This window comes from Erythrolamprus reginae, chromosome 7 (assembly GCF_031021105.1).
Source record: "Erythrolamprus reginae isolate rEryReg1 chromosome 7, rEryReg1.hap1, whole genome shotgun sequence".
NCBI classification, from domain to species: Eukaryota; Metazoa; Chordata; class Lepidosauria; order Squamata; family Dipsadidae; genus Erythrolamprus; species Erythrolamprus reginae.
In genome coordinates this window covers 13,447,284-13,463,710 of record NC_091956.1, presented here as the reverse complement: position 1 = coordinate 13,463,710, position 16,427 = coordinate 13,447,284, and the positions used below count along the sequence as shown (strand labels likewise).

Genomic DNA, 16,427 nt, shown 5'->3' with positions numbered 1-16,427 from the left:
TAAGCTCTAGCTCCCTCTTTTGGCAGTCTGCAATATCTGCAGCCAATATATTGGCAACCCAACAATTATGAACAGAGTCCTAACAATAAATTATAAACCACAATGGATAAATCATTAAAAAAAACCAACACAAGAAGATAGGAAAAAAGATGGGAAGATGAGAAAAGATGAGACAGTGCTCTGGGAATGAAATGTACAGCAGAGCGATGGCACGGTGGTGATGGCACCCATGCTGCCCCAGGAATTCTGGGAGTTGAAATCCTTAAGTCAACAAAAGTGATAGAAACATAGAAGTCTGACGGCAGAAAAAGACCTCATGGTCCATCTAGTCTGCCCTTATACTATTTTCTGTATTTTATCTTAGGATGGATATATGTTTATCCCAGGCATGTTTAAAGTGATGTAATTCCCCACCACTGCAGTAGAGAAAGGATGTAGTAACCTCCGGCGATTGGTTGGTTGGTTGGTTGGTTGGTTGGTTGGTTGGTTGGTTGGTTGGTTGGTTGGTTGGTTGGTTGGTTGGTTTATTTGTTTATTAGATTTGTATGCCGTCCCTCTCCGCAGACTTGATGCCAGCAAAGCTCAGAAAATGGTGATGAGGGCCAGAAGTCCATAGAGTAAACCACAAGGATAAGCCACCAAAACTTGTTGCCCTTCCATAGCCAACGTGGAAGCGAAGATTTTGGAGGCTGAGAGGCTGCACCATCCAATAAAGATCAGAGCCACCAGAGTCCCAAGGACCCCTCTGAAAGAAGAAGAACAGTTCAGGTGATATCAGGAGCAAAGAATGAAGACCCCATGTTAATTTCCAGTTAACTCTATAGATAAATCTACTCAATCAATGTGTTAAGATATTCATGAACTTGGAGAGCCAATGGTAACAAGATCAGCCAATGAATAGGCATAGTAACTAAGTCAGCCAATGAAAGCTAACCACTTCTCCAATTACTCTATTTATTTATTTGGTTGGTTGGTTGGTTGGTTGGTTGGTTGGTTGGTTGGTTGGTTGATTCATTTTTTTTAATGCCGCCCTTCTCCTTAGACTCAGGGCGGCTTACAGCATGTTAGCAATAGCACTTTTTAACAGAGCCAGCATATTGCCCCTACAATCCAGGTCCTCATTTTACCCACCTTGGAAGGATGGAAGGCTGAGTCAACCTTGAGCCGGTGATGAGATTTGAACCGCTGACCTGCAGATCTAGCAGTCAGCTTTAGTGGCCTGCAGTACTGCATTATACCCACTCTATGATCCTCTGTAGGCTAGAGAGACGCTTTTTAAATTTTCCTGTTCTTTTGTTCCTCTTAAGTTTCTTTTTAAACAATCCATTTAGCTTCTATCGATGAAAAAGCATTCACCAGCTTCTATTTACTAACGTCTTCTTACTCTCCAGCACACTCTTGTATTTTCCTTCCCAGGTGACCTCCTCCGATCTTCAATCATGTCAAACAGACCACTTGTGGATGCCGTGGCTTGGATGGCTTGTTTGAAGCCATTTTCCAGTAGAGGGCTCTATGCCGGCTTCCTCTGCCAACCCCTCCCAGGTCACCAACAGTGTCCCACTTCTTCCCCATCCCTACAATGTGGTTCTGGTCCAGTTCCAACGGAACCAGACCCCCCACCCACCCAGTGACATGGATATCGGGATTCCCTGCAGATTGTAGGGAACTCCGTGTTGCCACAGCATATGACCACACCTCCTCTGTTCTCTGTCCTCTCTGTACTGCTCTGTTGAAATGAAACTAACTGTTCTCTGCTATTGGTAACTGCTTGAAGAACTCTGCTAATGATACTGTAAATTCATATGTTACTATGTTTATAAAGAAATTAATGTAGTGCTTCTCAAATAGTGGGGCACGGCCCCCCTGGAGGGGTGGAACAATGCCAGAGGGGCGTGTGACCCCAAGGAAAATGCTCATAAAAGTATAGGTAGTTCTCAACTCACAACGGTTCATTTAGTGGCCGTTCAAAGTTACAAGGAAACTACCAAGCTCAAAGAGCACCAAGGACTCCACAGTCCTCCTACCCCCTCCTTTCTGCAAATCCCACCCCCTTCTAGCACTGATGCTCTTGCCTCATTGGGTCACGAAACGTCTGCAAGAAAACCACTAAGCTCAGAGTGCGTCAAGGACCCCATAGTCTTTCTCCTTCTCTCTCTGCAAATCACACTCCCTTCTAATACTGATGATATTATAGAATTGGGTCATGAAATGTCTGCAGGAAAACAATCCAGCTCAGAGGACATTGAGGATCCTATAGTCTTACTACTTTTCTCTGCCAGCCACACTCCCTTCTAGCTCTGCTGATGTTCACTAGCTGGGTCACGAAACGTCTGAACAAACACCAGTTCTTTCCATTCACAACATTTTCAGAGGCTGTTGGTTTGTCTCGGTATAGCTAGGCTATGAAACCTTCGACATAACTGAGCAGAGGATTTTAACAGAGTGTGGATGTGTGATAAAGCCAAGACACAGACTTAGTTAAATAAGTATTATTTACATATAAACAAAATATAAACAATCCAGAATAAGCACGAAGCAAATACAGAATAATAAGCACTGAGCAATTACAAGATTGAAGCACAAAGCAAAATACAATGTAGATAATAAGCACGAAGCTAATACAAGAAGATACGCACGAAGCGTAAACACACCTCCCCCTCTCTCAGGCAAAGTGAAAAGTAAAGAGTAAAGGAAGTGACTGAGCTGAATAAAGAGCTTCTATAGCTTCAATGAGGAAGTGATGAAACAGCCTTGAATATTAACTCTTCAAGTACAAGTTAACTCTTTGAGTGCACATTAACTCTTTAACTACAAGTTTAGTACAAGTGTACAATATGCCGTTTACAATGGCAATCCCTAACAACCATGTACCTTGTACTAACAGAGGCTACTTACTGTAAGGAGAAAAACACAGCCCAGGTAGACAAGATGACCATGGGCAACAGACTGTAGCCTAGCACACTTGCGACGCAGCCGTGGGAAACCTCTACAACGCTCATCAAATTCAACAAAGCGTGGATTGCTAGGCAGCCGATCACACTGGTGCCGTAGACATAGCCAAAATGGACTTTCCCTGCCTGCAGAAATCAACAAAGAAAAGAGCAAGGTGGTTGAGTTAGAGAAGAAAGGCTGTCCTGTTTTTCAATACAGGAGATCCTCGACATACAACTGCATCTGAACCCCAAATTTCTGTTGTTAAGTGTTGTGACCTGCCAGTAACCGTGCAGCTGGTGGTGGATCCCATCCAAGATGAGGCCAATGAGATGATCCTTCTCTCTCTCTCACTCACTTTTTCTCTCTTTCTATCCCTCTCTTGTTCTCTCTCTTTCTGTCCCCCCGTCTCTCTCTCTCTCTCTTTCTTTCTTTCCTTCTTTCTTTCTCTCTCTCTTACTTTCTCTCTCACTCTTTCTTTCTCTCTCTCTCTCTTACTTTCTCTCTCTCTTTCTTTCTTTCTTTCTCTCGCTCTCTTTCTCGCTCTATCTCTTACTTTCTCTCTCACTCTTTCTTTCTTTCCCTCTCTCTCTCTCTTACTTTCTCTCACTCTTTCTTTCTTTCTTTCTCTCTCTCTTTCTCTCTCGCTCTCGCTCTCTTTCTCTCTCGCTCTCTCTTACTTTCTTTCTCACTCTTTCTTTCTTTCTTTCTTTCTTTCTCTCTTTCTCTCCCTGTCTGTCTCTTCCTCTTCTTCTCTCTTTTCCTCTCTCCCCTCTTGGCACTCTCTCTCTCTCGCACTCTTTTCCTTTCCCTCTTCCTCTCTCTCCCTCTCTCTCTTTCTCCCCTTCTTTCTCTCCCCTTTTCCCTCTCCCTCTTTCTCTCTCTTTCTCTCCCTGCCTGTCTCTCCCCATCCCTCTTTCTCTCCTCTCTTGGCTCTCTTTCTGTTGTGACCCGCCAGGGGCTCATGCAGCTGGTAGGGGATCCCATCTGAGACAACACCCAAGGATGGTGGTGGAGAAGACGGCGAGGACTTGGTGCCAGAGGAAAGAGGTTCAGCCGTGGCCTTCAGAACTTCCAGCACCTCAAAGCAGTGATGAGGAAGAAGAGGTGGATCCTCTTCTTAAAGCATGATCACACAGAGCTGCCAAAAGGCAGAAATGGCACTTACAAGGCCGAGACCCCAGGTTCATGATTCCCTCGCGCTGCCTCCCACACACCCGGTGCAAGGTTGCCTCCCGGAGCGTCTGCGTGTGGAAAGGCAAAAGGGGGCACTTTGCTCCAGCCGGCTTCAGCCAAACCGAGGAGTCACCACAGTGAAGGAAAGGCGCCAGCTACAAAGCAAACGAGTGGGAGGAGAGGGGAGCCCTTCAGCATGGGAAGGAAGGGGAAGCAGGTAGCAGCAGCAGCCGCCTTTCAGTCAAAGGAGCGGGAGGTTCCCCCCTCTCGCCCACCTGGGTTTCTCTCTCTGGTGCAGTATATGGGAGGCAGCCTCGCACCGGGGCTATGGGAGGCACGTGCTCCTCCTCGCCGTCTCAGAGTCTCTTTTTTGTTAAGCCTTAAAATTATGGAGGTTTTTTTTATTCCCCTCACCTCACCTTCTTCCTTCAGCAGCAACTGTCCTCCTCCTCTTCTTCTTCCTCCTCCTCCTCCCACCCAAATTCCAAGCTTTTATTTCTTTCCTAATGGTTTTATTATTATTTTATTATTTATTATTTGGATTTGTATGCCGCCCCTCTCCGAAGACTCGGGGCGGCTCACAACAAGTGAAAAAACAATCCAATACATAATCCAATTAATTAAAATATTAAAAGTTTTAAAAAACCCCTATACTAACATACACATACACAAGCATACCATGCATAAATTCAGCGGGCCCAGGGGGAGATGTTCAGTTTCCCCATGCCTGACGGCAAAGGTGGGTTTTGAGAAGTTTACGGAAGGCAGGAAGAGTAGGGGCAGTTCTGATCTCCGGGGGGAGTTGGTTCCAGAGAGTCGGTGCCGCCACAGAGAAGGCTCTCCCCCTGGGGCCCGCCAACCGACATTGTTTAGTTGACGGGACCCGGAGGAGGCCCACTCTGTGGGACCTAATCGGTCGCTGGGATTCGTGCGGCAGGAGGCGGTCTCAGGGATATTCTGGTCCAATGCCATGAAGGGCTTTAAAGGTCATAACCAACACTTTGAATTGTGACCGGAAACTGATTGGCAGCCAATGCAGACTGCGGAGTGATGGTGAAACATGGGCATACCTAGGGAAGCCCATGACTGCTCTCGCAGCTGCATTCTGGTTTTGCATGCATTATTTGCTTTTACATTGATTTCTCTGGGAAAAATTGCTTCTAACAAACATTTCTACTTAAGAACCTGGTCACGGAATGAATTATTTTCTTAAGTAGAGGTACCACTGTATGTGTGTGTGTGTGTGTGTGTGTGCGTAATCCCAGTAAGTGTATGGCTACCTGATGAAGGCAAATAAGCCTGAAATACATCTATAGTAGTCTCCCTTGCTTTTCATTATCAGCAAAACTATAATATTGGAGTCCATGATTGGACAGATACATTTGCTTAGAGCAGAGACCTTTAGCATACCAAGAGCCATGTTGACCCCAGGGCCAAGCAGAAAACCAAAGGCCCAGCCAGGTCTGTCTCATTCATAATGCTGACTTCAGCCGGCTTCATAGGGTTCAGCACGGTTAATGTTTTTTGCCAAATGTGGTGGAAGTTGATGCCCAGCTCTGCAAAAGAAAACAGGGGGGAAAAAACATCATTGTGTAAGGGGAAAGAAGTCCTTGTGTAATGGTTCACCAGGAATGTTGAGGAACAAAAGAGAAAAATAATCAGCTGGCTGTGATGTTCTAATGACGCATAAGATAATTGAACATTTTAATTTGGTCTCCCGCCCAGCGAGGTGCTCCTCGTCTTCGACGCTACCGATGTGCCCTCTGAGGTCAATGCGGGCATGCGCATGTCCAGTGGGCATGCACGTGCCTGTTGGCATGAGATTCAGCTTCTGCACATGCACAGCCCATGAAATATCATGCGCAGATGTGCATGAGAGCGAGATTTCGATGATTCTCGCCCGTATTTTATATTCTTTGGAATATCAAAACTTAGCAGCTGTGTACCAGAGTAGATCTGCTGAGCTCATCCATATCGCATCTCAGACATTAACACCCTTGAAAATGTCCAAAGATACTTCACCAGGAGAGCCCTTCACTCCTCCACTCAAAATAGAATACCCTACGAGACTAGACTTTCAATCCTGGGCCTAGAACGTCTAGAACTAAGACGCCTTAAACAAGATCTAAGTATTGCCCACAAGATCATATGCTGCAACGTCCTGCCTGTCGGCGACTACTTCAGCTTCAACCACAACAACACAAGAGCACACAACAGATTTAAACTTAATATCAACCGCTCCAAACTTGACTGTAAAAAATACGACTTCAGTAACCGAGTTGTCGAAGCGTGGAACTCATTACCGGATTCCATAGTGTCATCCCCAAACCCCCAACACTTTACCCTTAGATTATCTACGGTTGACCTATCCAGATTCCTAAGAGGTCAGTAAGGGGCGAGTACAAGTGCACTAGAGTGCCTTCCGTCCCCTGTCCTATTGCTCTCCTATATCTCCTATTCCTTTCTTCTATTCCTATATCTCTTCTTGTATTCTTTCATTGATATGTTCTTTTACTATATCTTCTTTTCTATTATTTCTTTAATATATTTTACTATGAGTATCTCCTCTATAACCTTCACCATGTATTTTACTATGTGTATAAATATATATACCCACTAAAACCCTCATTGTGTATTGGACAAAATAAATAAATAAAATAAATAAAAACTTTCTCAAGTTTTGGAATAATTGACCCTTAGAAAAGAACTTCTGAAAATTTATTATGAAACATGAAACAAAATGATAGAAGCGTTTTTGTTAATTATGGGCATCATAGCACGATGCCTGATTATGCCATATAAATACAGAGGGAAAGGCAACGTGATAGAACCCGATAGGCAAAATTTACTGAAATGCTGTCATCTAGAGGCAATAAACTGCATGATGTAGTTGCCATAAATATGATTTCATGTCTTTATTCCCTATGCAAATAGGGGCGCTGTCATTTCAAACATAAACATGTGTCCAGGGTTACAAATGCAAGACAATAAATTAAAATTAAACATCTTATCACGTCCCACTGCAACTGTTTGGTATAATTGTGGATTCGATTGGTTAATTCTTTTTGGGTTTACAGTACTATGGGTTTTTGTTCTTATTACTAATTATTTGACTTGTTTATTGTATGTACTATTTTCGTTGCAAACCACCTTGAGTCCCAGTGGGATTGGGCAGCATAGAAGTCCATTAAATTAAATTAAATTAAATTAAAATGAATTTCCACACATACCCTTCCCCTGTTTTTTTATTTTTATTTATTTATTTCATTTGATTTGGCACCTTCGGACTGAACATAATTTTAAATGCATTTCACCTTGAAAGCTGACCCTTTTGCTGCCAGAAGGACGTCCACGCATGAGATCAAAGAAAGAAATACGTTGATTTTCAGTAAAAGTTCAGCAAAGTAAAGATTTTATGTACTTTATAAATTCATAGTATTAGGGAACTTTCTTTCTTTGTTTCTTTGTTTCTTTGTTTCTTTCTTTCTTTCTTTCTTTACTTACTTACTTACTTACTTACTTACTTACTTACTTACTTATTTATTGGATTTGTATGCCCCCCCCTCTCCGTAGACTCGGAGCGGCTAACAACAATGATAAAAACAGCATGTAACAATCCAATAATAAAACAACTAAAAACCCTTATTATAAAACATACACACAAACGTACCATGCATAACTTGTAATGGCCTAGGGGGACTGAATATCTCATCTCCCCCATGCCTGGCGGTATAAATGAGTCTTGAGTAGTTTACGAAAGACAGGGAGGGTGGGGGCAGTTCTAATCTCCGGGGGGGAGTTGATTCCAGAGGGCCGGGGCCGCCACAGAGAAGGCTCTTCCCCTGGGGCCTGCCAAACGACATTGTTTAGTCGACGGGACCCGGAGAAGGTCAACTCTGTGGGACCTTATCGGTCCCTGGGATTTGTGCGGTAGCAGGCAGTTCCGGAGGTAATCTGGTCCAATGCCATGTAGGACTTTAAAGGTCATGACCAACACTTTGAATTGTGACCGGAAACTGATCGGTAGCCAATGCAAGCCATGGAGTGTTGAAGAAACGTGGGTGAATCTTGGAAGCCCCACGATGGCTCTCGCAGCTGCGTTCTGCACGATCTGAAGTTTCCGAACACTTTTCAAAGGTAGCCCCATATAGACAGCATGGCAGAGGGAATATAGAATTGAGAACAAGAGGAAGATAAGAAAATTATTGGTTGGTCTCAAATCTGTGAGAAATATTCAACAGCCAGAAGCTACAAATGATCTGAGATAATGAAGAAAATAGGTGATTTATTCTTGTAAAGAAAGGAACATAAGTGCAGCCATATTTTGTTATATAACCAAAATAACATCTTATAATCCAATGAACTTTTGTATACTTATGTAACTTCGTATGTTTGCAGAAATGAGCTTTTAGCTGTCAGCTGAAATATGTTTTGTACAAAACAGGATAGAGAAGATGTTTTGCCATATAAAACTGGGTGTTTGGATATGTAGTCTTGCCTTCTTGGGCTTCTCCTCTAGGAAGGCGCTTTGATCAAAGAATAAACTAAATGTCTGTTTCTGTTCACTTGGCTCCTGTGGAATTACAGTGATACCTTGTCTTACAAACTTAATTGGTTCTGGGACGAGGTTCTTAAGGTGAAAAGTTTGTAAGATGAAACAATGTTTCCCATAGGAATCAATGGAAAAGCAGTTAAGGGGTTAAGGGGTAAAAATTCACCCCTTTTGCCAGCCGAAGCACCCGTTTTTGCGCTGCTGGGATTCCCCTGAGGCTCCCCTCCATGGGAAACCCCACCTCCGGACTTCTGTGTTTTTGCGATGCTGCAGGGGAATCCCAGCAGGGAAATCCCAGTAGCGCAAAAACGGGCACTTTGCTGGCAACAGAAGTCCGGAGGTGGGGTTTCCCAGGGAAGGGAGCATCAGTAAAATCGCAGCATCGCAAAAACACCGAAGTTCTCGAAACTCCACCTCTGGACCTCTGTGTTTTTGCGATGCTGCGATTTCACTGAGGCTCCCCTCGCTGGGAAACCCCACTTCTGGACTTCCGTTGCCAGCGAAGTGCCCGTTTTTGCGCTACTGGGATTCCCCTGCTGGGATTCCCCTGCAGCATCACAAAAACACGGAAGTCCGGAGGTGGGGTTTCCCATGGAGGGGAGCCTCAGGGGAATCCCAGCAGTGCAAAAATGGGCACTTCGCTGGCAACAGAAGTCTGGAGACAGAGCATCCCAGTGGCGGCGGTGGGTTTGTAAGGTGAAAATAGTTTGTAAAAAGAGGCAAAAAAATCTTAAACCCCGGGTTTGTATCTCGAAAAGTTTGTATGACGAGGCGTTTGTAAGATGAGGTATCACTGTATTTCATGAATTTTTTTCACAAATGGTATAACTGTTTTGGTTTTGTACCTTCGAGCAACGGTAGCTCTTCCTCAAAACTATCGGAATAAGCCCGGTTGGATGGAAACGGAGGAGCATCTGCGGGTTGAAAGATTTGACCTTCGAGTGGTTGAGAAGAATAAGTATCAGATTGCGGCCAAGGGCCTGGCTGGAATCTAGGAACAAAGAAAAGCATTCAAAACAGGTGGAATGAGAAGACCCCCATGGAAAAGTGAAGGTTTCTTCCACCAAACCTGGCCGGTTTAAGACTTGTGGACTTCGACTCCCAGAATTCCCCAGCCTGCTTATGGGAGTTGCACAGGTACAGTATATTATTATTATTATTATTATTATTATTATTATTATTAATTAGATTTGTATGCCGCCCCTCTCCAAAGACTCGGGGCGACTCACAACAGTAATAAGAAACAGTGTAACAATGGGACAAATCTAATAATAAAAAATATATAAAAACCCCAACAATTAAAAACCATACAGCACATACATACCAAACATGAAATATAAAAAGCCTGGGGGGGATGTCTTAGTTCCCCCATGCCTGGCGATAAGGGTGGGTCTTGAGTAACTTGCGAAAGACAAGGAGGGTGGGGGCTGTTCTAATCTCCGGGGGAGTTGGTTCCAGAGGGCTGGGGCCACCACAGAGAAGGCTCTTCCCCTGGCGCCCGCCAAACGACATTGTTTGGTCGACGGGACCCAGAGAAGGCCAACTCTGTGGGACCTTATCGGCCGCTGGGATTTATGCGGTAGAAGGCGGTTCCAGAGGTATTCTGGTCCAATGCCATGTAGGGCTTTAAAGATCATTACCAACACTTTGAATTGTGACCGGAAACTGATCGGCAGCCAGTGCAGACCATGGAGTGTTGTAGAAACGTGGGCGAATCTGGGAAGCCCCACGATAGCTCTCGCAGCCACATTCTGCACGATCTGAAGTTTCCAAACACTTTTCAAAGGTAGCCCCATGTAGCCCCATAATATGCACCAACATTTCCACCCTCTTTTTTTGGGGTGGGGGAGGTGTGTCTTATATTCTGAAAAATATGTGAGAGGGGCCTTGGAGTCCTAGTGGACAACCATTTAAATATGAGCCAGCCGGGTGCAGCAGCTGCCAAAAAAGCCAACATAGTTCTAGGCTACATTAACAGAGGGAGAGAATCAAGATCACGTGAAGTGTTAATACCACTTTACAAGGCCTTGGTAAGGCCACACTTGGAATACTGCATTCAGTTTTGGTTCCCACGATGCAAAAAGGATATTGAGACTCTAGAAAATGTGCAGAGAAGAGCAACCAAGAGGATGGAGGCTGAAACATATGACGAACTGTTGCAGGAACTGGGTATGTCTAGTTTAATGGGAAAAAAAGGATCAGGGGAGACATGATAGCAGTGTTCCAATATTTCGGGGCTGCCACAAAGAAGAAGGAGTCGAGCTATTCTTCAAAGCCTATGAGGGTAGAACAAGAAGCAATGAGTGGAAACTAAACAAGGAGAGAAGCAACTTAGAACTAAGGAGAAATTTCCTGACAGTTAGAACAATTAATCCGCTGAACAGTCTGCCTCCAGAAGTTATGAATGCTCCAACACTGGAAGTTTTTAAGATGATGTTGGATAACCATTTGTCTGAAGTAGTGTATGGTTTCCTGCCTAAGCAGGGGTTGGACTAGAGCAGTGTTTCCCAACCTTGGCAACTTGGAGATATCTGGACTTCAACTCCCAGAATTCCCCAGCCAGCATTCGCTGGCTGGGGAATTCTGGGAGTTGAAGTCCAAATATCTTCAAGTTGCCAAGGTTGGGAAACACTGGACTAGAAGACCTCCAAGGTCCCTTCCAACTCTGTTGTTGTTGTTGTTGTTGTTGTTGTTGTTGTTGTTATTATTATTATTATTATTATTATTATTATTATTATTATTATGTCCACACCAAGATTGGTGATAGCCAAGATTGGACACCCATGCTTTAGACCAGTGGTTCTCAATCTTGGGACTCCCAAGTACATATACGAGTACATACACACACACAAACACACACACACAATATGCAGCTTTAATGCCAAAATAAAATAATTTATAGTCTCACTTTTTCCCAGCGCCTTCTGTCCTTCCAGAGCTTTCCTCTTGACTGTCAGCAACATAGTTTGATTGGTAAAAATCGATATCGAACTGCAGAAAGTCGGTCATCCTACAAAGGTTTTTTTTAAAAAAAATGTTTGTAAGCACTAATGTCTGAAAGTATTTTACCCAAGGAAATATTTTCAGAGCAGCGACAATGACCTATTTAGTTTACTTCTGGTGCTGTTCTCGAAATAAAATAATGAATTTATACAGCTTCCCTGAACCCTCCAGAGTGCAAAAAACAACAGATTGTCAAACCGGAAGTGCGTTTTCTCAAATTTCTGGGTTGTCCGTTGGAGGGATTTTTTTGTTTCCGGGGCTTCAGGGAAGCTTCTTTGAAACACAACACAAGAGCACACAACAGATTTAAACTTAATATTAACTGCTCCAAACTTGACTGTAAAAAATATGACTTCAGTAACCGAGTTGTCGAAGTGTGGAACTCATTACCGGACTCCGTAGTGTCATCCCCAAACCCCCAACACTTTACCCTTAGATTATCTATGGTTGACCTATCCAGATTCCTAAGAGGTCAGTAAGGGGCGAGTACAAGTGCACTAGAGTGCCTTCCGTCCCCTGTCCTATTGCTCTCCTATATCTCCTATACCTTTCTTCTATTCCTATATCTCTTCTTCTATTCTTTCATTGATATGTTCTATTACAATATCTTCTTTTCTATTATTTCTTAGATATATTTTACTATATCTCCTCTATAACCTTCATCATGTATTTTACTATGTGTATATAGATATATACCTACTAAAACCCTCATTGTGTATTGGACAAAATAAATAAATAAAAATAAATAAATAAATAAACATCCGGAGGGCGAAACGGTGTTTCCCAAAGCCGGAAATCAGCGAGCTGAAACATGGCAAAGTCTCGCGTGCCCTCCGATATGGCTCCGCGTGCCACTTCTGGCACGCGTGCTGTAGGTTCTCCATCACAGATATAGGGTTTCCTGCACGAGCAGGGGATTGGACTAAAAGACCTCCATGTTCCCTTCCAACACCGCACAGACAGTTTTGGAGGCCTGCAAAGTCCTCCTGGGGGCTGGGGAAAGCCAAAAACGCCCCCATTTTTGCAAAAAAAAACCCAGCCCATTTTTTCACCCATTTTTTCACAAGAAAGGGGGTGATTTTGCCTTCCCCCAGCCCCCAGCAGCATTCTGCAGCCCTTCCAAACCCTCTATGCAACCAATTTTTTGCGGAAAAATGGGCCAATTTTTCATAAAAATGGGATGTAGGGGCAGGGCTTTGGGGGGCTAAAAATGGCTGTATTCAATGTATAAGATGCACTGACATTTCCACCCTCTTTTGGGTGGGGAGGTGTGTTTTATATGGTATACCTTTCTCAACAAATGGAGCCAAGTATCATTTTCATTTAGAGGTTTAAGTTGCGGTCAGACTGACAGCTACTTAACAATCTCCTACAGGCCATCCTCAACTTACAACAGTTTATTTAGAGACCTTTTAAAGTTACAATGACACTAAAAAGGGACTTATAATCGTTATTTGCATTTTGGATGTTTGCAGAATTCCCGTGCTCATGCGATGAAAATTAGGGCTTTGGCAAGTGACTCGCATTTATGAAGGGTTGCAATGTTGCATGGTCACGTTGTTAGTACAGTGGTACCTCTACTTATGAATTTAATTCGTTCCATGACTAGGTTCTTAAGTAGAAAAATTTGTAAGAAGAAGCCATTTTTCCCATAGGAATCAATGTAAAAGCAAATAATGCATGCCATTGGGGAAACCACAGGGAGGGTGGAGGCCCTGTTTCCTTTCAGGAGATTCTTAGAGAGGCCACATGGAGACTTCTTCCTGCCTTTTCTGGCCATTTCCTCCCAGGAGATTCCTAGAGAGGCCCCACGGAGGCTTCTCCCTGCCTTTTCCAGTTACAGTTTCGGAGACTCGGGTTTGTAAGTGGAAAATGGTTCTTCAGAAGAGGCAAAAAAAATCCTGAACACCCGGTTCTTATCTAGAAAAGTTCGTAAGTAGAGGCATTCTTAGGTAGAGGTACCACTGTACTATGCATATATTTAGTTGGGCTTGGCAACATATAAAATAAACCAACAACCTATGCTTATATATATTAGAACACTATTGCTTTAAAAGCTAGTGCTACGGATTGCCATAAGGGGGAGCCAGAGGAGTGATTCTCTCTCTCAGTTATTCTCTGCTATTTCTGTTTTGTCTTTGTGACTATGCTATAGTAAGAACTGTGTGTTCAAGTGATGTTTTATGTATTTGTAAGCTGGACAAGTAACTTATAGTATTATATATGTATTGAAAGTTATTGATTGATTTAACTGTGTATGACTAGGATTGTTCTTGACTAAGATGTTTGCCAAAGTAAATAATATTTTATATACTGAGTGTATCTTGAGTGTATTACTGAATTGTATCTCTGAGCTACCAGCTGGATATCGGCTAGACCTCCACATTTCCTCTGTGTATGTGTATCTTTGACCACTCAGAGATAACTCTGTGTTGTGTCGGCGTGTTCCGCTGGTTGGTCCCATGGGCAAGTGTGAGGCGCCGGGTGTTGGTGGTGCGAATACGGGCGACCGTTTCTCCTTGGTTGGAGTTATCAGTGGTGGCAGAGGCAGGCGGTAGGAGAAAAAAAGAAGGGGATATTTGTACCTTGTTATGTACGCGAGAGTAAGTCACTTCTTCGTCGCCAGTTGTAAGATCTGTTGAATAAGACAGCAGTAGTCCTGGAAATTGTTGAAACGTTTATTGGAACACAGCAAATAGGTAACGGTTACTAACCTCAGACTAATTACTACTACAACAACATGGCTGTGCCTGGCAGCTATTTATAACCCCTGCTGCCAGGCTGAGCTAACCAATCGGGTCTCTGTATTTTCCCGCCCAAGGATAAGGGGCGGGTAACATTACCAAAATGTCCTCTGGACACAACACTCTGCACACTCCTTAACACACAGGATCACTTTTTGCAGTTTTCAGACAAGCAAAGTCAACGCATAAGCAGATACATTTAACAACTGGGTTACTAACTTATCAACTGCAAATGGTTCATTTAGCAACTGCACCAAGGAAAGTCATAAAGCGGGCACAAAACTCACTTAGCAAATGTCTTGCTTAGCAATACAGTGGTACCTCATCATACGAACTTAATTGGTTCCAGGAGGAGGTTCGTAAGGTGAAAAGTTCGTAAGATGAAACAATGTTTCCCATAGGAATCAATGTAAAAGCAAATAATGCGTGCAAATCCTTCAGGAAAATCCCAAACTTTAGAAGGGAGGCGAACAGAGGACAGGGAGGAGCAGCTAAAGGGGGTGGGTGGAAGAAGCAAGGCTAGGCTAAAGGGTGAGTGGGAAGGAAGAAAGGCAAGGGGGGCACCCCTCCCTTTTCTTTCTTCAAAAGACACTCTTTCAGTGCCTGCAAGCACGCTGTTCTCCTATTTTTTTAAATGCAAAGTCTTTCCCCCTCCAAGCCGCCCCTCCCTTTTCTTTCTTCAAAAGACACTCTTTCAATGCCTGCAAGCACGCTGTTCTCCTATTTTTTTAAATGCAAAGTCTTTCCCCCTCCAAGCCGCCCCTCCCTTTTCTTTCTTCAAAAGACACTCTTTCAATGCCTGCAAGCACGCTGTTCTCCTATTTTTTTAAATGCAAAGTCTTTCCCCCTCCAAGCCGCCCCTCCCTTTTCTTTCTTCAAAAGACACTCTTTCAATGCCTGCAAGCACGCTGTTCTCCTATTTTTTTAAATGCAAGTCTTTCCCCCTCCAAGCCGCCCCTCCCTTTACTTTCTTCAAAAGACACTCTTTCAATGCCTGCAAGCACGCTGTTCTCCTATTTTTTTTAAATGCAAAGTCTTTCCCCCCTCCAAGCCGCCCCTCCCTTTTCTTTCTTCAAAAAAGGTGGGGAAAGAAACCCCTTCATCCCAGCAGCAGAGGCTTGGGTTCGTAAGGTGAAAATAGTTCGGAAGAAGAGGCAAAAATATCTTAAACACCGGGTTCATATCTTGAAAAGTTCGTTAGAAGAGGCGTTCGTAAGATGAGGTACCACTGTATAACTTTTGGGCTCCCTTGTGCTACCTATTCATATTTATTTTCCTATTTGTTTACTTGATTGCTTACAATCAGACTAATATGTTTCAACCGTATGCTCTCATTTATTAAAAAAACTATAACCATTTGGCCATGGGGCGATTTTGTTTCTTACTAATTAGCAAATTGTGTTTCAAATCCAAGCAGACTCATCTGCTTCAATCTTACACCTTCATTTATTAAAAAATATTTCATGCAACAATCATTCCGTGCAGCAATTTTATTCCTTTCCTAATGAACAAAAATGTGTTCCCACATATCAAACAAAACCCAATCAACAAACAAAACCCTGATTTATTTTTAATAAGTATAGTAAATTAGGGTGGGTTTTTTAATAAGGGGAAATATGACATTTCCTATGAATTATTCACAAATATAATTAGGAGACGAAGTGTCACCATTCGTAAAGCACCTCCGGAAAATATTTTAAAATTTAATCAGGCTTTGAAATGCCATTAATATTTCTTGGAAGTACCAAATCAAAACAAAAAATGAGCCATTCACATGCTGTTCTTCCCTCCATTTAAGATGTGGAGAAGCAGCTGCGATTTGTGAAACCAGCACTTTTAAAAAATTAAAAATTAAGGGTATTTAAAGAAGATACCTTAGAACTCAGTTTGCAAACAGCAAAATCCAAGCAACTGTTTTCCCAGATTAACCCGGGTGATCCTGAGCTATTTATAAGATCCTAAATTTGGCCTCGCAACAGACGTATGACGAAAAGAAAACCATGTGGTGCCAGAAGCAACAT

General features: G+C 43.1%; 1 protein-coding gene across 1 annotated transcript; it reads right to left on the bottom strand.

Moving 5' to 3' along the window:
• Positions 1-582: 582 nt before the first annotated feature.
• On the bottom strand, positions 583-11,668 carry YIPF7 (Yip1 domain family member 7). Its single transcript, XM_070756731.1, has 5 exons — positions 11,568-11,668; positions 9,505-9,650; positions 5,518-5,663; positions 2,896-3,077; positions 583-745 (listed from the first exon to the last, which is right to left on the bottom strand). The coding sequence occupies exons 1-5, from the start codon at positions 11,666-11,668 to the stop codon at positions 583-585; spliced, it is 738 nt and encodes a 245-aa protein (XP_070612832.1).
• Between the last annotated feature and the right edge of the window lie 4,759 nt (positions 11,669-16,427).